At 47.0% G+C, this 22,953-nt stretch overlaps 1 protein-coding gene across 3 annotated transcripts in view; it reads left to right on the forward strand.

The window, feature by feature from the left end:
• WLS (Wnt ligand secretion mediator) overlaps nucleotides 1-22,953 on the forward strand; it is a 58,522-nt gene that overhangs the window by 25,076 nt on the left and 10,493 nt on the right. For 2 of the 3 annotated variants that reach the window (XM_076339964.1, XM_076339963.1), the window contains exons 3-11: nucleotides 4,222-4,346; nucleotides 5,557-5,718; nucleotides 6,756-6,892; nucleotides 7,286-7,454; nucleotides 7,650-7,747; nucleotides 8,030-8,093; nucleotides 8,993-9,136; nucleotides 10,778-10,861; nucleotides 12,363-12,516. In XM_076339964.1, the coding sequence (XP_076196079.1) occupies nucleotides 4,222-4,346; nucleotides 5,557-5,718; nucleotides 6,756-6,892; nucleotides 7,286-7,454; nucleotides 7,650-7,747; nucleotides 8,030-8,093; nucleotides 8,993-9,136; nucleotides 10,778-10,861; nucleotides 12,363-12,516 (1,137 nt within the window). Of the gene's footprint in view, nucleotides 1-4,221; nucleotides 4,347-5,556; nucleotides 5,719-6,755; nucleotides 6,893-7,285; nucleotides 7,455-7,649; nucleotides 7,748-8,029; nucleotides 8,094-8,992; nucleotides 9,137-10,777; nucleotides 10,862-12,362; nucleotides 12,517-13,054; nucleotides 16,549-22,953 lie in introns of those variants that run through there. The other variant, XM_076339962.1, reaches the window with a different exon arrangement.

Consider the following 22,953-nt stretch of genomic DNA (forward strand, 5'->3'; position numbering starts at 1 on the left):
GGGCCTGTAGTGGTAAGACAAGGGGTAATGGCTTTAAACTGAAAGAGGGTAGATTTAGATTAGATATAAGGAAGAAATTCTTCACTATGAGGGTGGCGAGGCACTGGAACAGGTTGCCCAGGGAAGCTGTGGATGCCCCATCCCCGGAAGCGTTCAAGGCCAGGTTGGATGGGGCTTTGAGCAACCTGGTCTAGTGGAAGGTGTCCCTGTCCACGGCAGGGGGGTTGGAACTAGATGACCTTTAATGTCCTTTCCAACCCAAACAATTCTATGATATATTGGCGGTGCTTGGAGCGTGACAGGTACTGGGGAGCCCCTTACTGTAGAGGGGTCACAGCTCTACCTGCTTCGGAGCATCTTATAGCCCTGTGAATGGAGAGTCATTGAGAAAGCTCAAAGCTGGGAACCCCAGCAGGAGCGTGTCTTCTCCTTGTCAGTCATCCCTGGAACACGTAATCATCTAAACAAATCTGTCTGATTTCTGTACGGTTTTTAATATAATCCTATTATATTAGTGAGGTTGTTACTCAGCGCTCGAGCTGCTAATATCAGAGGGGATTTACCAGGCTCCAAATTAACTAGATGTTATCTACAAGATCTGTGAAGGCAAGGTTAATCTGGAGCATGCCATGAAGAGATGCTCTGACATGGTCCTTGTGAGATGAAGTTTCCTGGCATGGACAATTTCGTCTCTTGGTACTGAATAAGACAGAAATTTCTACCTACTTATTTCTACCCTTTGTTGGGAAATTCTGGAGAATCTTGATTAACATGTGTGGAGGAACTGAATAATTGCTTTCCTCAAACATGTTAGCATCTGGGAAGCTGAGCACAGGTTTGCAGTAGCTTTTTCTCTTCCTTCCTTGCATGTATTCTTCCTCTTCTGCTGTGGCTCAGCCTTGAATAATTAAAATACTCTGCTTTCTGTCAGCATATCTAGAAGTAAAAACTGGCTTGACTGTCAGTGTTTTGCCTCCTGTTCGCTCCTCCCATCCACTGTTTTGATGGTAAATAACACTGTTTTAAAACACCTTTTATCTTGAAGCCAAGCATGGTGGAACATCAGCTGCTGCTTCTCTCCTTCTTCCCCTCATGCACGTATGCAGGCACAGGCATGTAGCCTGCCCTTAGTATTCAGAGGACTTCAGGAGCGCACAGTGTTAACACTAAAAGGGCAGACACCCGAATTGTCTATTCACCATCTGACATTTCGGTATTAATGTGAATAAGTCACGAATCTTCTTAAAACTCAGTTCTCTGCCAAACAGTGTGTCACTGTCTGTGTTTGTTCCTCTCGGACAATGGGGACTGCTAATGAAAGGCTGAGAGCGGACTGGTGTAGGAGTATCAGTCTGCTGTGCTGAAATACATATGTGTGTGTGTGTATGTATGTATACATACATATATATGTGTATTATGTTGACAGTCTTGAAGGGTCTTTGTACAAAACTCTGTTCTAATGGGAGATGTTACCCCAGTGCAGAGACTGATGGAAATTCAGAGGGAGATTCTAATCCATTGGTCTGGAAAGGCACATACTAGTATATCTTTTGCCTTCTGGTTTTCATACTCGATGGCAGCAGCAACACTTGGATTGCAAAGATGAAATAATGAAAGCTGTTTTTGCTGGATTTAATCCCAAGCATTCCAGTTGGTTTTACAGCTTCTGAAATGAAGTTTGTAGTTCTTTTTAGCTAGGCCAAGTTTAACCTTATGTTCCCATTTATCTGTTTTGCTGGTCTTCTAAATAGCGGATCTGAGATGGCAAATCATGTTTCATGGAAACCTAACTAATGGCTGCCGTGGAAAGGAACTTGATATCAATCTGGATGGTATAGATCACGTGTGCAAAAAAAAAAAGCTCAGAAAAACCTTGATGCATCCACATTAAGGCATAACAGAGCCACCTCCAAACACTGTATAAATAGCAAGTCTAAACCACAGATACCATCCACGCCCCTTCCCATCATTTTGGATGAGTATGCCACCACATATTCCCAACAAAAATATAACTGAAAAAGATGACAAATATATGGGACATGCAGCGCTTGAAAGACTTATGCTTACTTGTAGACATGAAACAGCCTCCCTTCAGAATTATGAAGAACAGATTTTTTTCGGAGCTGAACTTCAAAGCTCATCAAGTATTGATGTGTCTTTGCAGCCCGTTCCCATGCGCAGGCTGCTGCTGTGAGAGCAGGCAAGCCCTGTTGCCATACAGACTGTTCCTGGTGAAAAGCTATGGGCGTTGGCATTGTGTACGCCTTCCGCATCCTTACAGGACAGAGCACATATGGTGTCTGCCTATACAGTGACGCAGCCCTGATGGAATGTGTGTGCGTGCGAGCTTAGATCTGCAGGGGCATTTCTGACCTCCTGAGCTTAGGAGCATGCTACAGCGCGGTTCCAGGGAGCTTGCAAGCATGAGCTGTTTGCAGTGAGAGCATGGTACTTCAACACCGGCACAACAAATGGTTCTGTAGCCATCTTCCAACGCTTTTCCACAGCAGGTGGTTCTGTAGCCATCTTCCAATGCTTTTTCACGGCAGGTGGTTCTGTAGCCATTTCCAATGCTTTTCCACAGTGGATGGTTCTGTAGCCATCTTCCAACACGTTTCCAACAGCTGCGGCTCTCAGAGTTTGGTGATCTGCGAAAAGAGGCTAGGTTGTAGCATGCACATGCTCGTTTCAGAATGTGTTCCTCTTTCAGAGCCTTCCCTGGGATCTGTGCCTGGTAAATAGGAGCATTTTACATCTGGTAGAGCTCGTACAGACTTGCCTGGGATTTTTAAAGCATGTTTATGTGTTGCTGCTTGGCAGGCTTCAACTGTAACTCTCAATTTCATGAACTTGTTCAGTTATGGCACCTAAATAAGTTTCTGTTCCAGCCCCATTTCCTTCTTGCAGCAATGATCTCTTGGCAGCATCCTAGCAAGAGCATATTTAAAAGCAGTTACGCCCCATACTCCTACTGTGAACATGTCCAGGAGAGGAGGAGCTGACTGTTTCCATGCAAATATGATGTGGTGGCCTTACCTGGGCATATAAACTCTACGTGTGTTTACTGATGTGCAAGTTGGTGCATCTGTAAAAGCAGAAACAAGCTGGTGCTGCTGCGGGGTGTATGCGTGAAGGAGAGGGCTTCAAAAGCCTTCTGTAGAATGATTCAAGTTAAACAATACATACAGAAAACAGCAACTCCATCCTCATTTCTGAGGTTATAGGCCATCCCTTTTTCCAGCAAGGCCAGCATAGCTAAACTTAAATTTTTTTTAATTTTCTTTTTAGAAGAACTTTGTGTAATGTTTTCTTATCACTCTGGGAACCCTGGCTCATCTTTTAAGAGCAGAGGATCCTAAGTACGGGCAATTGCGAAGTGATTTGGACTTTTGGTGATGCATTTTGACTTTTCCCTTTTTGTTTCTTTCATTTAAAATCTCTCTGGTAGAAAACATCTTTGTTAAGGGGCATATTCTAGACCTTTCTATTCAAGACGTTGGGCTTTAATGTTTATGGATGGTGAACCTACAGCCAGAAGAAACCTAAGGTTACATTGATAGATGATTACTGCTATCGTGCCTAAATGAACAAAATGTACCATTAGTTGCATGGTTTCTCCTTTATACGGTTCATCTAACTACATATACAATATATGCAGTTGTATACTTCATCTTTTTTTGTGGTTTTCTGTAACAATGCTATTTCAATGTCAATTTAAAGCAAATCCTATGATGCAATATAGTCGCTTCCCAAAGCTGAAGGACCTATTGCACACCCTTGCATTACCTGCAGAAAGTCTACGTTGAAGCCTGTCTTATTGTCCCTCTGCCAACCCGCAGTGAAGAGGCTGCTGGATGGCTTTCTGGCTTACTGTCTGTCTCTGCAGCTGTCTAGGTTCCAATTTTATATGAATTACTGTTTCTAATGTTATATGAATAAATAATGCTCTTCACCCACAACCGTAACGTAAGCTGTAAGTCATGATATGTTAGAAAGATATCAGACCTTTATGACCAGTAAAAGTTCTTTCCTCTCTACTAGAGAGGAGATAATATTTTGAAAAAGGTAGTTTGATCTGTATTGTTTGGAATGCAAAAATTTCCATTCCCCTCTGTAGCTTGTGCCTCTTGGAGATCCTTTCAGTATCTAGAGGCTCTCCCACCCTTCTGATGTTCTGTATCATTCCTCTCTAACAAGCTTGATGTTTCCTTACTCTTGCAGAAGAAAATGCAGAAATTACCCTGGATGTGTCATTAGCGTATCGCGATGATGTGTTTGATGATTGGGAAGAAATAGCACATGCAATAGAGATCAGGAAGCTGAAATGCACCTTTGGCTCACCAAAAGTAAGGTGTTTTGATGATGCTGGAGGTGGGGAGGTGTGGGAGTGTGGTGGGAGTTGTCCTCTTCCTTTCTTTCTTTGTGCTTCCTAGAAGTTCCGAATTGTTCAATCATAACTTTCAAATGTGTCAGCTTTTTCTTGGCTCAAAATCTTTGAAAACCTGATGAGCTCCACATGCAAGCGGTTCTGTTTCGTGACGGAAGAGAAGGGGAGGAAGTCAAAGGTAGACTTAAAACTGTAAGGAATAAAAGGTATGAGGTCAACACACAGATCCAGGTGCAAGCAGAATTGTCCCCTGCAGTTGTGATCAGGCTAGAACTTGAATGCTTTGAGATCTGTATACCCCAAACCATCCTAGAGAACTTGGACCTTTCCATCTTGTGCTTCTGTGATGGACAAAACCTTGTTCTTCAGGAGTGGCAAGGAAATAGCCCACCAGGGACACTGCAGCACTCAAAGAACCTGGAGAGGTGGGGCAAGAGTTCTTAAAATAACTTCTTAATGCCTCAAGCTACAAAGCTTAGGAGCAGAGAGCACAGCTAGCAGTTGAGAACAGAGCATCTTTTTTAAATAAAGATGTTTCTTTTTGTGCTGCAGGCCATAATTCCTGTGCTTAAATTAATCTGGTGTCTCTTTACCATGCCATGTTTTTCAGTTCTGTGTCTTGTTCTCCCATTTCACAGTCCCTTTCAGCAACCCACTTATGTCTCCAGCAACACCCGTACTCTTCCATACAGCCCCATATACGCAGTAAATACATATGAGGTGCGGAGGAGAGTATTGCTAGTAAAACAGGACTTAAGAAACTCCACATCAAGACACGTGTAAGAGGGTTGTGTGTTTTGGTTTTGCTCAAGTTGTGCTTGCTGAGGGGGGAAGCTTGGATCCCAAAGTAGCCTTTCACCTTGAAAGTCTCCCTTAACTTTAAATGTATTTAAGAGCCTGAGACGTGAACCTGCTTGAGGTCAAACATTATTGACTCAATGACCCAAAACAATCAAAAACTTGAGCAAAAATGTCCCAAAACTGCTGATGTTCTCCAGACTTGCACAGACACTCCCCAGGCAAAGGTTGGAATTAGCAGACAGGCTCTTGATGCTAGCAATGGTCCTGGCTATGTTCAGCGTTAGGGCTTTTGCAGACCCTCACCGTGGAGGGCGTGCTGGTCTGTCCGAGGCTGACTGCTGTCTTGCTGCTCTGTGCCCTTTTGCTAGACCCTGGAGTCTGAAGGCCGTCACTATGACTGTGACTTCCTTCCCTTCATGGAGATCGGCAGTGTGGCTCACAAGTACTATCTCATCAACATCCGTCTCCCCGTGAATGAGAGGAAGGGCATTAACGTGGGCATTGGGGAAATCAAGGATATCCGTTTCGTGGTAAGTGTCCATCTTGCTTCTGTCTGCGCTCACCGCCTCCTAGGAGAGCAGCTGTGCCCTGCAGTGCTGCAGTCAGCAAGGGCATTTCCCCTGGGGCTGCTGCAGCTCATTTCTTGATCTCCTCTTTGATCCACAGCAAACGTCCTACTCTTCATCACGGGTAGCTCCTGCCTGCAAATGTGCCTTTCTTCCTTCCTGAGGGATGCCTTCTTTGACTGCTCTCTTCTGAGGAGCCCTCCCCAAGCCTTGAGCAGTGTCACCCTCCTGCACTGCCCAGTGACCACCTCCAGAGCTGGGCTCTTCCCATGGCTCCGAGAGTTCCCCTCTGTCCTCTCCTCCCCACCGCAGTCTGTCTTGGGCACAGAGTCCTCCACCTGATTAAGCCCTGCTTCTCGCAGATAAGAGCAGAGGAGGAACAGAACACCAGGGTTCAGGGGGGACCTGGTCTGTCTTGCAGTTGGCCATCACCACGCAGATGTTTGGGATGGCTGTCAGCTATCCCTGCTCTTGCCCTCCCTTGAACCTTGGTGGCCATGGGTGCTTTTCCCAGCTGGAAAACCCACCACCACCGTCCCTCTCAGCAGAAGCAGCGAGCCAGCCAGCTGTGGTGGCTGCAGATGGCGGTGGGAGGGCATGTGTCTGGAGAAATGCATTAATTTGGCTGATGCATTTCCCACCAGTGGTGACCTCGCTTCATGAGTATCTTGTTACTTGTCTGAGAGCAATTCTGCCAGTTTACTCCACGCTGTGTCAGAGTGCCCCTCTCTTGGCTGCTCTCTACCTCGCAATGGAAGCTGCATGTGTTGGCTTTTGTTTTAAGAACTTTTGAAGCTTCCTTAGATGGCCTGGGTGCTAAGTAGGCACCTGCTCCCTTTCCTGTGTTGGGCAAACCGCATCTTTCAAAGAGTAGTTGCATCTACGTATGCTTACGTGTACTGCTATGTACGTGCCTCTCCTGTCAGGTCCTGTAAGGAGAAGCACAGAGTAATGATGTTAAACCCTGTACAGCTGTTGCATTCCACCTTGGTTTTCCTTAGGGCATCCATCAAAATGGAGGCTTTACAAAAGTGTGGTTTGCCATGAAGACCTTCCTCACCCCCAGCATTTTAATTATCATGGTCTGGTACTGGAGACGGATCACACTGATGACACGCGCTCCTGTCCTGCTGGAGAAGTGAGTAGGGGCTCACATGCTGGGTAAGGTGACCCTCAAGCAAGAGGACCCTGACCGAGGTGGTCACTGCTCCCAGGCAGAGCCCATGTTTGGGGAGGCAGGGATGGTCTCTTCTCTGTCCCCTCCCTCCACCCAGGCACACTGGGAGCAGGAAACATCCATAGCTTCTCTTTTCTTTCCCATTAAACCCATAGAGAATGAGTAGCTGCATTTGCCCACGGCTGCTCGGAGAGGCCTAGCCCCAGAGGGTTTGCTGGCAGGAGGTGACGCCCCACCGCCACTGCCCAAACAGTGCCAGATTTCCTTCTGTTGCTCTTCATGCACAGCTTTGGCTTCTGGGCTCTGTGTCCTTGCCTTGCAAACTGGAAAGAGATGGTGTTTCTGCCTCTCCAGGGTCATCTTTGCTCTGGGAATTTCCATGACATTCATTAACATCCCCGTGGAGTGGTTTTCCATCGGATTTGACTGGACTTGGATGTTGCTCTTTGGAGACATTCGACAAGGCATTTTCTATGCCATGCTCCTGTCATTTTGGATCATCTTCTGTGGGGAGCACATGATGGTGGGTACGACACAGAAGGGAAGGTAGTTTCTAGCCCCACTTGCAGTAATACCTGGCAACTCCCTTGTACTTACTGAGTGTTGGAAACAATGCTGTGGGGACTTGCTCCAGGTGAGAGGACTTCAGGCTAACTTGCTTTTCCTTTTTCTCCTCCTCCTCCTCTTCCTCCTCCCCACCTCTTGACCCTCCGATTAGGACCAGAACGAGCGGAATCGTCTCTCAGGGTACTGGAAGCAGGTTGGACCCATAGCTGTTGGCTCCTTCTGCCTCTTCATCTTTGACATGTGCGAGAGGTAGGTGCAGCGCTGCTCCTAGGGCGAGCCTTCCCCGTGTACCTCCTGCAGCAGGGACCAGTGGTTTAACCCCCATGGCTGAATGCACAGCTCCATCTCATGAAGTGAGGAGAGGCTCCTGTGAGTGCACTGAAGCATGCTGGTGTTTCCCAGCAGCGTATCTCCTCCTCGCCTGCACAGGAAAGCAGTGTGGCTGGCTCTTTCCAGGCTGCAGAGCAGGTGTGGGGCTCTCTGAGCTTGTTGACTTCTGTGGCAGCTTGGTGTCTTCTCTCCTCTTTGCAGGGGAGTGCAGCTGAAGAACCCCTTCTATAGCATCTGGACCACCGAAGTTGGCACAGAGCTAGCTGTATCCTTCCACCCAGCTCGGGGCAGGCTAGGTCTGTGTCAGGAGGAGAGGGGAGGTGTTCCCCTCCTGCCCGATACCTGTAGGTTGTGGGGAAACCCTCCTCCTTTTGGCAGGCTGGGGCTGTGAGGTGGGGCTCAGGTGCTGCGGGAGATGCCGGTGTCATTTGGAAGAGGCAGGCCTGGCAGGTTTGGTGCTGGGTACCGCCAGGGACTGGTGCTGTGCTTGGAGAAGTCACTGGAGAACTGAACTTCTCCTCAAGATGTCTGAGATTTGGGGGGAAGCGCCGGGGGATTTAGGTCCCAGGTGTCATCACGATAACCCCAGAGCCAGTACTGCTCCAGCAGTGCTTGCTCTGCTTTCTCCCCCAGCCCCAGCTACGATGGCATCTGCTCCAGGGCCCTCCGTTTGCTGCCATTACTCGGGCACACATTGCTGAGGCACTTCCATGAATTGCTCTTTCAGGCTGCCAGGTCCCGCTGGAAGGGCTTGCTTTCACTGTCATTAATTTTGATTACTGGGCTGAGATAAGCTAATGCAATTAGTCCCCCTTCTGCAGCATCCAGCCCTCTTGCAGGAGCCTCTCTGAAGATCGTGCTGGTTGGCAACGGCTTCCCAAATCTCCTCTGCAGATTTCAAATGGGCAGGAGTTTTGGCGGGTTATCCCTCCTCGCTGCCATGCCGAGCACTGGGGGACATCAGAGCCCATGCTCCCCACTGAGCCAGGGGGCTCACCCAGTGCTGCCTCGCTTGCAAGCAGGCTGCTGTCCTGAGTGATTGCTGCCTGCTAGAAGTTTAATTATGATCTTTGGGATGATATTAAAATAAGTGAATTGCCTGAATAATGTTTTCTATTACTTCTGTTTAGCTCATACCATTTTCGCTTAACTTGCGCTGCCCAGATGGCCTTTATTATAGTCGCGGGAATCTGCTTGTGTCTCTATTTTCTCTTCCTGTGTTTTATGGTCTTCCAAGTGTTCAGAAACATCAGTGGAAAGCAGTCAAGCCTCCCAGCCATGAGCAAGGCTCGCCGCCTTCATTACGAGGTAATGTCCCTCCTTGTTGCACAGATTCTTTATTTTTAAAATGCATTTTTGACCTTAAAGTCTATACTGAGACCTCCTCTATCCATACAGTCCTGAATTAGAAGATCTGATCTGTATTGCCTTTCTTGTGTTGCTCAAATCCCCTAAAGTGCCTTTTTGTTTGACTGTTGTGAAGTTTCTTCTTTATTTGGGTCTTTAGTCCCAACGAAGTGTTTTAAACTGTCAGGAGGGTAAGCTAGGTGTCCCAGCTTACTGAACAGTGTTGGAGGATAGAAGAAAATTGGCCAAACTATCATTTAAATTACTGTGGAGTGTAAGGCCATCAGCTCCCTGCACCTCCATTTCTCCTTCTGTAATATTAATGATTGTGTTTAATGGAAAGCGTTGCTAAGACTACCCTGTTTTTCCATGGCGTGAATTCAGATTTTTGGGGTTATCTTTTCTTCACCAAGTTGCAGGAGGGAAACTGTCCCACTAGGATCAAAATGCGACATGTTCAGCTCATTATCCCCGGTTTTAGCCCATGATTTTGTATGTTGTTTCTGTCCTAGCTGTCTTTATCCGCCGCAAAATGCAAGGAGCTCACTTTAAGTTCTTAAGCTGAGAGCGCCTGTTGTTTCCATGGGTGTGTAAATATTTATCACCAATTTTGTTCTGTTAAATGGTGGTCACTTCTGATTTGAACAGGCCAGTTATCACCCATCAGGAATGCACATGAAAAAATGGAAAACCGGACTTGTGAGAATTTGAACAAGATATTGAGCATTTTTTCCATCTTTCCCTTTAGCAAGAGGCACAGGACTTCAGTTCGTATTGTAGAGCTGCTGCAGCTGTGCTCTACATACAAACATCTAGCAAGCATGAATCTGCTCTGGAAGAGTTAAATTAATAGTCATTTGTTGTCACAGTGTGGCATAGTCATTACGCAGACACTGACATTTCCACCAAAATTCCAGAAACAGGTTAAAAAAAACACACACACAGAAACAAAACCAAAAGAATTTGTAAGTAAAAATGTAAAACTAGTGAAAGCAATTATGGTATGCAGTCAGGTTCCCAACCAAGTGATCTTGAGCCATAGTTTGTCTTATAATCTACATTCTTCTGTAATAGCCAGCGTAGTTTTGACAAGCGTTGAGAATCGCTGCAGTTTCCAGACAGACAGACCGTGGAGGTGAGGATTAGTCTGGTACCAGTACCTGTGCTGTAGAAAGACCGACTCGTCTTGCTAAGCCGTGCAAGCTCTCCACAGGTGTTTGTTTAAGAAAAGCTATGAGCTATCAGGCTGGCTGGTGGATGAAACCCACGGCTTACACTGACATGCCTCCTCTTCCACGTTAACTCTCGGTAAATCAGTCACAAAAGCAAATGTAATGGAAAGCCAGAGCTGTCCAGACATGCACACCCCACTCAGAGCATCCGGGAGGAACATAGACGTGTGGGGAGCGGAGAATATGGGCTGTCGTGAACACGGCGCAGAGGAGTGGGCGGAGGTTGTTTTGCTTTGGGGTTTCGTGGGTTGGACCCTTTTTTTTCTTTGCCTTTTCTTTTTTTTTAATACGTGTGTCTTGTATATGCTAAAAACAAAAATGGGTTTTGTGGATTCTGTTAATGTGACCAGTGACATTTCTCTCTAAACAGGGACTGATTTTTAGGTTCAAGTTCCTGATGCTTATTACCCTGGCTTGTGCAGCGATGACAGTCATCTTCTTCATTGTGAGCCAGGTGAGTGACGAAACTCAGCTCTGTCTGAGAACATCAGCCTCTGATTCCCTAGCCGCTAACGACGTCGGCTCACTTGCTGTTCAGACAAGGCATCTCTATTATAAGAAGATTTGATAATAAGTTGCTTTTTAAGAAGTTGTTTTCATTTCTTTGAAGCACTGCCATAAAATTGCTTAGGCTGAAGCCTTCACACAGGCCTTTGGCTCACAGTAAGGTTTGGGGCTGTGCTGTTTGAAATATCAGCCAACACGGTCTAGTTATTTCTGAGAACTCAGCAAGAGGAAAAATGTTCTGTTCACATTGAAAGAATCCAGTGGCTTTGTATGCCCACAGAGAAATAACAGAATTCAATCTTCCCTGGGTTGACTTTGCAACCCTGCTGTTTCCAACAGTATCTATACCTATTTATTCTGAGCTACGATGCAGTCTCTCTGTACAAATGAGCTTATATTGCTACTTAAATGTGCTTTGATGGTTTACTCCAAGTGACTTTTAAGATTGCATCTATTTCAAAGATGTCATTTCTGGTTGTTCCTAAGCATAGGCAGCTTGTAGCTCCAGGAGAGCCGTGGGTACAGCCTCGCAAGTCCAGTATTACAGAATTACGGGTGCAGGAGCAGTTTCTCCCTCACTGCACCACTTATGCTTTGGGGTACCTGGTGCGTCCCAATGCAAAATACAGCAGCAGATGATTTTGCTCATAAAAATCTGTTAGACTGAAGCAATGGTTTGAGAAATGTCACTTGGCAATTTGATTCATCATTGAGTGCTGGTGACCATAACCGTCACTGTGTATGGGCATAATGCAAACAATCTTGTCCAGCTAGTCTTTTCAAGCTAGTTTAGCTTTCGTCTTTCCCCCTTATGTCTTTTCTTTAATGGAAAGCCAACATTTCAGCATGAACAGTCTGCATATCTTCAAGTAATATTAATATTGATGATTCAAGTAATACTAATATTGATATTTTCGTAAATCTTGACAAATCACTGCATGTCTAAGGCTGATGCTGTCAGCCTAGGCCCCTCTCGTAAGACAGAAACAGCAAGAAGGCGTTCAGCACATTAGGTCTTCGCATTATTCATGCTGGTTTTCCTTCTATAAAAGGTCTATTTATAGAAGTCTAATGTTTTCAGATGTAGCTAGTTGTCTCCTAGGTACTGCCCTTCATGTGGCAATCTTTGCTGAACACATCAGTTACAGCAGGGATATATCGCAGGATGTGAGAAATTGTCACTTTTAAGAATGATAAATCAAAGTTAAAGAATTCCTGATGCAATCATTTTGTAAGGATCATTTTTTTCCTGCAGATTTAAGGCTAAAGAGGAGAATCCTAGCCTGACTTCTGCATCACTGAATCTGTTATACCCCATTTACTCGATCCTGTTGAATTGACACTGTTCTTGTCAATTTACTCTTAGTGCTTTAGGGGGTCGCTTCTGTATTTTTACAGAATTTGGTCTTAACTGACCGGCCCGTGCGTGTCTGCTTTCTCCTGGGCAGGTGACCGAAGGCCACTGGAAGTGGGGGGACATAACAATACAAGTGAACAGCGCCTTCTTCACCGGCATCTACGGGATGTGGAACCTCTACGTCTTTGCCCTGATGTTCCTGTACGCGCCGTCGCACAAGAATTATGGTGAAGACCAGTCGAACGGTAAATGCATCTAAATGATCTGAAGGCTGCCATGGGAAGAAAGCGATATAAACTGGGTGATACCCTTTGTGCATTTTTTTTTTTTGGCCAAAGTACACGTTCAGCACATTGAAATGTTATGCAAATAATGGTTTGGTTTTCCTAGCAGACATTTTAATTAATGACTAGGTTAGACAGGTTTGAGTATTTAGCAAAGGCTGTCTAAAACCTTCTAGACGGTTTTTGTACTTTTTAGCATTGCCCAGTTGTAATTGTGTAGCTCAAATGGAGGGATGAGGAATGGAGAAAATAAAAATCTGGGCAAGTGGAGAATGGCAATGCTGTTGGTTTCCTTTATCAGCAGTCTTCAGTAGCACAGAAATCGTCCTTTACTGATATGCTTGTATTTAAATAACTGTAAACAAAAGCATTTATAGAAACGTTGCATAGTCCATAGCTCAGGTAGCTCCTGAGAGCCTGGAGGGAATAAAATGAGTCTTTTGCTTTCTAATTGTCAAATATTTATTGTGAGACCAGGCTAACAAAATAACTTTCTCAGGTGACCTGGGAGTAAACAGTGGGGAAGAGCTTCAGCTCACCACCACCATCACCCACGTGGATGGGCCGACGGAGGTTTATAAGCTGGCTCGCAAGGAGGCTCAGGAGTAATGCTGAGATGGCCTCAGCTGGGACCCAGGCTGGGGTGGAGAGCAGAGGACACCACAACGCCCTCTGGGAGGAGATCTCTCTGACCTAACTTGCTTCTCGAGCACCCCGTATCTAGTGTATTTTCACAGAGCAATGACACTGAGCAGAACATTTGTAAACTCTTTAATATGGTGTAGTTATTTCTGGGGGGAGGGATATGTATATTGTGTTACACTCAAGCACGTAAAAACCTGCTAGAAAAGCCTTAAGGTTGCAAAGTCACACATTCAGAAGTTAGGAAGGGGCAGAGCTGACATTGGGCAGTTTTTATTCGGCTACTGTGTGCCTGTGCATAAAGGTGGTGCAGGGAGCTCAGTCGGTGAGCACGTATTCAGTACTTCGAGTTTTCTTCTTGTGTGCAACTTTAAACAACGTGTTGGCTGGGGGGCGAGGAACTAAAGCCTCATTTTAAAAACATTTAATTCCACGATCTGTAATTGTATTGAAGCTTGTTTGAGGTCTTTAGTACAGCCCTGCAACTCTGCAGCAAACCTCTGTCACTTGATTGAAACACAGCTGGGAAAGGGAGTAGACTGAGTGTAAAATATAAGATTTTAGTAGAAGCAGCAACATGCTTTCTCAGTAGGTTTTACAGCTGTTTGTTAAATATAGGGGAATGTAAAAACTGGATGCCTGAGCTGAGTTGCAGGAGAAAGGAGTGCTCCTGTCCCAAGTTCCCAGAGGTACTGGTCCTGCAGCCAGCTCCTGCCTATTCTCAGCCCCTCTGTCTTCCCTTGCTCTTGTTGTCCTCCTCCATCTTACTTTTTTGTTACATCTCCTTCATTTTTATGCTGCTTATGTGCCATGGAGAGAAGAGAAAGGCCACAGGAGGGACGGTGCATTCTCGGTGAGCTGCATGCTTGTGAGCTGGGCAGAGGACGCCGGGCAATCCCACTCCTCCTTGCACTGCTGGGGTGGAGCACGCTTGGCAGAGCTGGATTCTTCCAGGAATTATCAGACTTGAAAAAAATCCTCTTGTCACACAGTAATGTGGATATTTGCTTTTCAGAGCAAAAGCAGACGATGAGGTCGCTCACCCCCATGCTGTGCCTGGGCGGATCTGGCTGTGAGACTGTTGGCAGTGCAAGGGGACTGGGAACTGATCTGGGGTGGAGGCTTAAACTGGACCATGCTGGGGACCAGTTAAGAGAAGTGTTAATGGCGTGTGTGGGAAGAAGCATGGCCAGAAGGGTCTGTGCTGCTCAGGGCACACCGTCCAGGGCCTGGAGGATCCAGAGGGCCCCATTAGCTGGCACTAAATGTCTGTCTAGCTAACACAGTAAATGTCTGTGTTAACTGCTAGTAACATGTAACTCAACCTCCCAGTTTTGTCCCTAAGAGATAAGAATCTGCTACTGCTGTCTGTTGCTGAAGGGTCAGAGATGAGCGAGAGAGGGGAAGTTTCCAAAGCCCCTGACAGGCAGTCATTGCGGGTACCGGTAGAAGCACTGTCCTGGAAAAAGGGACACGTTGTCCTTGGATTCTTAAAACTTCTGAAATTACATATCAATTGTTAGAGTATTAAGGCTGCAAAATGAAAGTATAATTGGGAAATACCAGAAGTGAGATCACCTATGAAACCTTAATCCATCTCTAGCCAATGTATGCATTATGACATGCAATTAAAGCCCATTGCATGCTGGCTTTACTGTCACATTCGGGTTTGTACGTGAGTTTGGGGCTCTGGGCAGGAGTTGAGGCTATGCAGCTAGGGCTCTGGTTTGCACCAGGAGGTGCTGGTTCATCACGATTCCCACCCCAGCAAACAGCTCGTACTCGGTGATGCCCGTCCCTGGCTGCCCTGTACACTCCTGTGCACCCACCCCGCTGTTTGCACGGGGCTGCAGCTCCAGAGGGGCAGCTCAGTTCAGCTCTAACCATCCCTGTCACCATTTCAAGCATGTTAGTAACCAAATACAGCACCAACTTTCCTTGCTTTTTGCTTTCCCTTCCCCATGTTTCTTGAGACAAGTCAATACTTCAGCTGGGGTGAGGCATTCAAATAATTCCTCCTTATTTTCCCAATTGACCAAAGAATGGGGCCAGAGGGCTAGCGACTGCCCCTCGGCCGCATGCAGGGCTGGCCGGGCACCCCATCTCCTCACCAGCCTTTTCCCAGAAAGGATTTCTCACTGGGGCTGCTGACTGTGCCAAACGAATCGCACCAGGAGGTGCTGGGCTGTTATGATCCCAGTAAGAACGGCACTCTGTAGTAGCATTTAAAATACCATTTATTAGAGCTCAACACTATGAAGAAAGAGAGGGTAGTGTAGATAATCTTGCATCCTTTTTGTTGCTGGAACCCCAAGTTCCCAACGGGTCTCTGATCAGGGTGCAGCACACCAGGCAGACCCCATCTGCAGAAGGGCTGCTCCATTTTTGTTAATTGGAGCTACTATAGGATTTTCTTAAAAGAAAGCAATTCTGTTCATTGTTCTGTTTGCCCTCACCAGGATCCCCAGCTCCCCCTGCCCCTGGGCAGTGTCTCAGCTGGGATGCAGGGTCAGAGCCGAAGAATGCTGAATGCATTGCTCTGGGTGAAGTCCCTTGTGTGCTGCTATGTCTGAGCACGTGAAATCACTGTAGCACAGAAAGTGCTGAACACTACTTAAGGAGGTGTGATTTTGGATACTTGAACTGGAACACTAATAATTTTTTATAAGTTTGGGGGTTTTTTTGTAAACTGGGATGACAATGTCCCTGTACTGAAAGGAAATGTGGTTTAAAAGAAAAAAAAAGAAAAAGGGGGCACACTTACTGTATGTGGAATAAGTGCTGGGACTGCACCTTCAACATGGATGGCAAAATGTAACTTGTAAGCAATTTACATAAGGAAAATAAATGCTAATAAGTCCAAGCAATGTTCCTACTTGCAGTAGTTGTTCAATTACAAAGTGAATTAAATTAACGCACATCACCATAACTCTGGCATGTTCCTGGCTGAGTGCTCGACTTTGCAACTTTAACATCCTTTTTACGTTGGGTTCTTACGTGATATTTATGTTGTTCCGATAGATGTGTCCATGGTTTCTTTTACAGCTTAGTATAGCGTTGCATTTTGTAAAGGCTCCTTACAACTGGGGAATTGCAGCTTTAAAACCAAATTTTGTGTCAAACACTAACAATTTGTTTACGGGGCGTGTGTATGCGTGCGTGTGTGTGTGTTGTTTTTTTATTTCTTAATTCCTAAGCCCTACTCATACGTCTCAAAAATAGTCCCTGGGTCTTATTAAAATATATCCTTTTTTGTTTAGGTTGAGTTCAGTTTTTACAGAATGCTTTAAGCAACCTGGAAAACGTGTAGTTTTGTTAGTTTAAATAAAATACACAATATTGTGGATTTGTCATCGGCCTGGTTCACTGACTGAGAAATCATAGCTCTTCTGCTGTGATCTTGTTTGCTTTTATTTGATCTTCTACTTCAGGCAGTTGCAAGTCACACAACTTGTTGCTGGGGAAAACGGTTGACTCACTTGGACAATTTTCTCCAGCATCTCTCTCCAAATACTTTGCGGTGCAGAAACATGGTACTTCAATGCTAATGGCTTTTTGACCTTTAAAACCTTTGCTTTAGGACTAATTGTTAGCAGAGCCATTTCTGCCCTGTCTCTGGAGCATTGGTTGCAGCTCCTGCCGCAGAGGTTACAGCTCCCCTTGCCCACGGGACCGGCGTGTTGAGCACCCCCGTTCCCACCTGCCCCAGGCAGCTGAAGTCTGCTCCCACAGCAGGGCCCAACCGTTGGGTTTTCCTTTGGGCTCTGTCCCCTGGACCTGCCTGTCCCTGCTTGCCAGCCCCAGAGTTGTCACAGCTTTGCTGTGAACTTTGCATGTTGGCTATTACCCCACTTGCGATATCAATTTGGGCGGCATCCTCCATCTGCTGCCATATTTGAAGGCGCTGCCACCTGCTGCTCGGAGCCTGCTCTCCCCTACGTTGTCTTTCTGTCTATTATCCAGGAAAATAAAAGGTTTCCCAGGACTTGCACTTAAGCAGTAATGGAAAATTTGATGACAACAGATGAAGTTCAATATCAACAGCTTGAAGTTCCCATTGCAATGGGGGCTGCCTTGATAAAATGGTACATGAGAGGGGGACTGGGGTGCTGAGTTTTAGGCAGAGCCCATGGCTCCATTTCTGCTGCAGCCTGTGTTGGCTACAGCCTCTCTGCCATGGCGAGGAACTAGGGCTGCTCAAAGACAAACTAGAGGTAGTACAGCACTTTCAGGATCTAATGAATTTCAAAAGAGCAAATTCATGAATTTTAAATAACTGTAAAACCACTGCCACCCTCCCACGCGGCCTCTCTTCCCAGGTTTCCTATTTAGGCTCTTCGCTGGCTGGGGCGCAGCCCTGCCCTGGCAGGCCTTTGCTGCCCTCTGCTGCCAGCAGAACAGGGCTTTCACCCGGATTAAAAAAAAATAAATAAATCCTTCACCTCCTAAAAATGTGAGAAATTTACTTATGTGTAGAAGTTCCTATTACCTGCAAAGTGCTGCTCAGGGTCAGAGCTGTCCCAGGAACTTCGTGCTTCTGTACCGCCGGGCAGGGACACAGTGAGAACTGGAGAAGAATGGGAAAATCTACCTGAGTTTCTTAAGAGGCTATCTGGTGTTGCTGTGAGCAGCCAAAGTTAGTAGGAGAAGGGAAATGGGTTACGGTAGACCTTTGTGGGTGAGCTGGGGACCACAGTTCTTGAGGTCAGCAAATGGACTTTGGTTGGAACAGTTCAACTGTTTTTCTTATTAGACCACTTTCTGCGTTTTCTTAGGAGAAGTCTGGGACCAGAGTCTCCTTCTGCTCTAAAACTGGTTTGTGACTGAAGGAGCTGCAGCAGACTCCAACGCAGCCTTGTCTGCCGTTCCTTTGCTCCCAACCACGCCTGTGCAAGGTGAGGCGGAAGCGTGCAGCACTGGGCTGATCTGCCTTCAGACAGAAACTTCAGCGTGGGGTGATGGCAATGCCCAGAGCTCCCTTTGCTCCCTCCCTCCTGGGGGACCCATCGACAGCAAAGGAGCCACAAGAAGTCTGTGCTGTGATACTTGCAGTGATGTTCTGGGAGGCACTGGGGGAACTGGGCTTGTGACCCCGATGCTCATCCCTCTGAAAGGGTACGTTAGATCTAGGGAAGGCTCAGGGAAGGGTGACAAAAACAACTACAGGTTATATGGCTGTGTCTCACCGCATGCCTGCTGGCCACAAGCTCCAGCAGCAAGGCTTGTGGGACAGATCTGGCCTGTGTTTTCCAGCTTAAAAATGGAAGAAGCAACTTGTGACTGGGGGGGGTTGAGTGTCCCAGCAGCGGCCTGACATTGTCCCCAGGCCTGATGGTGCTGATGAGCACTGGCTGGGGAGAGGGAGGTGCTGGCATTTTCTCCTTGTCCCTTTTAAACCTGCTGCTAGCAGTCCCCAGCCGATTAGTATGTTGTGGGACACTGAAACACATCCCCTCTCCCACCACAAATCCTGTAGCCCAAGGCTATTGTATGGGATTTCATGATGATGAAAATGAAGCATTGGCTGTATTGCCGGGGAAAGAATTGCAGGAGGCTGAACTGTAGGAGATGAGATGTACAGAGCTGGGGACTGCTGCTCACGTCCGCTCCGGTTCTTGTAAATGACTGTCACTCCTGCTCTCAAAGATGAGACACAGTTTGTGTATTTTTACTGGGGTAAAATAAGCAATAAGCAGCAACAGATTTATTTTTGGAAGGATTTTGCTCTGTGGTTGGCACACAGATATGTGTCATGGGTCTGCTTTCCTACTTAGCTGACATTACACTGTACAAGAGCTGATGGCTCTTTGAGATTTTCCCTTGTCACAGACTATTATAGGAAATCAATACACGCTTCAGGCTTTAGATCTAGAGTTTTAAATAAAACACAAGATCTTACCATGGCTATAATTGTTGGCACCTTCTGCCTCTCCATCTCTGACATGTGTAAGAGGTAGGTCTGAAGCTGGTGCTGCACAGGGCGAGCCTTCCCCAAGCAGGAGCAGAGGCTCAGCTGCCTCCGGCTGCCAGTGCTGCTCCAGCAGTGCCTGCTCTGCTTCCCCCCCCAGCCCCAGCTGCGATGGCATCTGCTCCAGGACCCTCTGTTTGCTGCTATTAATTGGATAGGTGTTGCTGAGGCATTTCCATGAATTGCTCTTTCAGGTCCCGCTGGAAGGGCTTGCTTTTACTGCCATTAATTTTGATTACTGGGCTGAGATAAGCTAATGCAATTAGTCCCCCTTCTGTGGCATCCAGCCCTCTTGCAGGAGCCTCTCTGAAGATCGTGCTGGTTGGCAACGGCTTCCCAAATCTCCTCCGCAGATTTCAATCGGGCAAGCATTTTGGTGTGTTATCCCTCCTCGCTGCCATGCCGAGCGCTGGGGGACATCAGAGCCCGTGCTCCCCACTCACTCGCGGGCAGGCTGCAGGTCAGGTGTTTGTTTCTGACTCAGCTGAGCTGACGTGTGATGGCTTCATGCAGTGAATTCCTTGCTGAAACCGTTTAAATATTGTCCTATCCTTTGGCTGTTTCATTATCTCAAGTCAAGGAAAGTTTATATCCATTATAATAGCAGGCATTTGTGTTTTCTTCTATTTTTTTCCCTCCTTGTTTTGTTGTGCTTAAAGCCCTCCAGAGTTTCCAGAGGAAGGGCACTCTTCCAGGTACAGACGAGGCTCGCTCATGAGATGGATGTTATGTCTCAAAAACTGATAAGCCACTCTGGAACATTTTCTAATAAATATTTTACAGGCTGAACTGCACTCCCAAGTGTCGGCATTACTGGGAAGAGACATCCTTTCTGATAAGCAATATGCACCAGTGACACACATCCTCTGGTTTAATAATAATTTATGTAATTCCAGAGGAAAATCCTTTTTCTGCCTTCAGCTGCTGTCTCGTACCTCTCCATAGGAATCAATGACATTCAAAGCAATATTAAGAAGATGGCTGTACTGGCTGTGAATATCAAGCTCCATCTCCCACAAGAAAAGGAAAGCCTTGGTGGGGTCCAGAGGAAAAGCAGTGGAAATGGAGCACAGTGAGGACAAAGCAGGATGGGTGCCCATCCCTGACCCTTGGGGTGCTGTGCTCGCTGCTGTACCCCAGGTCACTTGGACAACCCCCAGCAAGACCCTAAGGGCCTTCGGGAGCTGTTAGTGCTGTCCCGTGCCTCAGTGGTACCCAGAAGCTGGATATTTTAACTTCAGGAGGTCAGAACTGGAGTTCACAGAACTTCCTCTGTAGCTGCATAGGAAGTGAAATACATCGGTTTCTAATTGGGAATTGCCCGAAGCACCTGTGTTCTGGCCCAGTTTCAGCCTGGCTGCTGCTCGCTGTTGCGGTCTGGGTAAGGACAGGTTGTGTGGGAATCCACATGTGAGCTGAGGGCTGTCAAACCTTAAATGAAACCTGTTTCTGGGGTGCCCCATCCATGCTCAGGTATGAGCACCCCTCACTCATCCTCCCTGCCAGGAGCAAGCGTGGGGGAGGCAGCGGCAGGGGCTGTATGTGTGGGCCTAAAGCAAGGCTCTCCCTCCATCCCAAAAACATCGACCTGCATGATTTCAGCCATGTAGCTCCAGGACGAAGTTAAGAGCAGACCCTGCAGACTCCCTCCTCTCTAAAGGAAACCAGTGAAGTTTGGTGGGGTGTCCCCTATGCTTGCTAAGCAATGGGAAAGGGGGATTTACCACCCTAAACATGGGTAGAAAAGCAGTGAGGAGCACTGCCTGGGCTTGGTAGCCCGGGAAAGTACATTCTTGTGCAATCCCTGCAAGTCCCAAGGGAGTCCTGACACAACAGAAACAATCTCTGGCAAAATCACTACAGAAGAGGGATCTGACCATCTTCGCCCGTCCCTTCTGCGGTTCCCCACCACTGTCCTGCACCAGCTTGCAGCTCCAGGCGTTCCCTGGGCAGTTTTCCGGAGCAGCAGCAGGCAAAGCAGCACATGGTGCCCCTCCCCCTGCTTCCTCTGTGCTCTGCCTTCCAGGGGGGCTCTCACAAACAGCTGATTTCCATTTAAAACTTCCATTTAAAATTTCTCCGGTTGTTGTCAGCTCCAGCCAAAGCAAATCCTGACTGACAGCGAGGCATTGAACCAGCATCTCGTGGCCATGTCCCTCCTGGATCGGTCTGTCCCACCCAAGACAGAGGTGTTGCACAGGACGTGTCTCTCTCCTCTCCATCCTTTCTCCAAGGAGGCTGGAGACCTTCCCACTCTTTTGCCTCTGCTAAGTCGACTCACAGCTTCTTTCCTACTGTACTCCCTCAAGAAGAGTCAGAAATCCTTCCCCGAACACAGGAGCCCATTGGCTTTTCATATCACCTTACTTATCAAACAGATACCTCTTGGAAAGAGCTGCCTTCTAGCTCATGCTGGCCTGGGCTTGGTCCTGCGCCCAGCCAGGTGGCACGTAGCTGAGCCCTGCTCAGCTGCCTAACATGGGTAAAACACAGCTGGCAGGCTGGGCTCCGCGGTTGAGAGAGACCTGCCAAAAAGGGCAAGATCCCAGGCACAACCACCTAATTGGGTTCAGATGGACAGTGGCTGAGGAATGGTAATCCACCCAAAACCTTGGAAGGCTTGGAAAATGTCTGAAAATGGGATATCTGCCTTTGAGCAAACGTGGCTAGCTGAGATAAGAATAAGCTACTAATTACTAGTTAGCATTTCACTGTGGCTAATAAATACCTCATAAACACCAGAAATTATGTTTTATAAATCGTCTCTGGAAATCTCCATTAATGATAGGATTCAGGCAAAGTGAATGACTTGTAGGTTGTTAGGCTGAGCAAGTCATCCTGCCTGGAGAGACAAGAACTGTAAAAGCATCCACATGAGGGACAGGAATCGTTTTCCAGCAAAGGGAAGGTGAGAGGTGATTAAATCCTCCCCTGAGCCACTTGCAGCAGACAGACAGACAGAGGTATGTGGGACTCTGTGCCTGCTACAGACAGCCGCTTGTGGGTTTGCCAGCACTCAAAACCACAGCAAAGGTGGGTGAGAAAGGGAAACTCTTTCAAGTGAACACAAGCATCGCCTGGATTAAAAAGGGCTTTTGTGACAACTTTTGTCATGGTCTAGCCATGTTTTCATCTGGGATGCTGCTTGCAGGCACTCGTGCCATAGCCCAAAGGACTCAGGGAAGTGAAGCCTTTGCACAGGGAAAGTCTCTACTCTTGGAGAGAAATCTTTTCATTTCCCCAAATAAATCCCTGTGGAAGATTAAATGCACAGAACACTTGCACCGCCAAATGCATGCAGTATAATGAGGTACCATTATAGCACCCTGTGGATTTAGGAATCCCCAAGGACATAGTCCTGGAAAGCTGGATAAGCTGCAATGCCCTGACTTCACAGGCTCATGCAGGTTTGGGCACAGGCACTAGGTCTGGGTCTTGCTTAAATGGTTTTAATGGAAAACTACATGCAAAGAGTGGCAAAGAGACGTTCAAGCCATTGGCTGCCCAAGAGAAAGAGCGCCTTCAGCTTTCCAAAGCACGGTGGATCCTGCACTGGGGATAGGAACGTGAGGGGGGGATTCAGGAACCAGCACTATGGCAGCTCCAAAAATCAGATGGCAAATGGTCAGCTCGGGAGTCAGCAGTCCCCAGCAAGTACCTCAGGAACAGCTTTTGTGTTGCAGCAGGTGGAAACATGGGCTTTAAACAGAGAATATTTGAGAGGAGGTGAGAGTCAGGAGAGGAATGGGCACAGGTCAGCTGATGGTGCCAGATACCTTGAAGTGGGA

Source organism: Aptenodytes patagonicus, chromosome 5, assembly GCF_965638725.1.
Source record: "Aptenodytes patagonicus chromosome 5, bAptPat1.pri.cur, whole genome shotgun sequence".
NCBI lineage: Eukaryota > Metazoa > Chordata > Aves > Sphenisciformes > Spheniscidae > Aptenodytes > Aptenodytes patagonicus.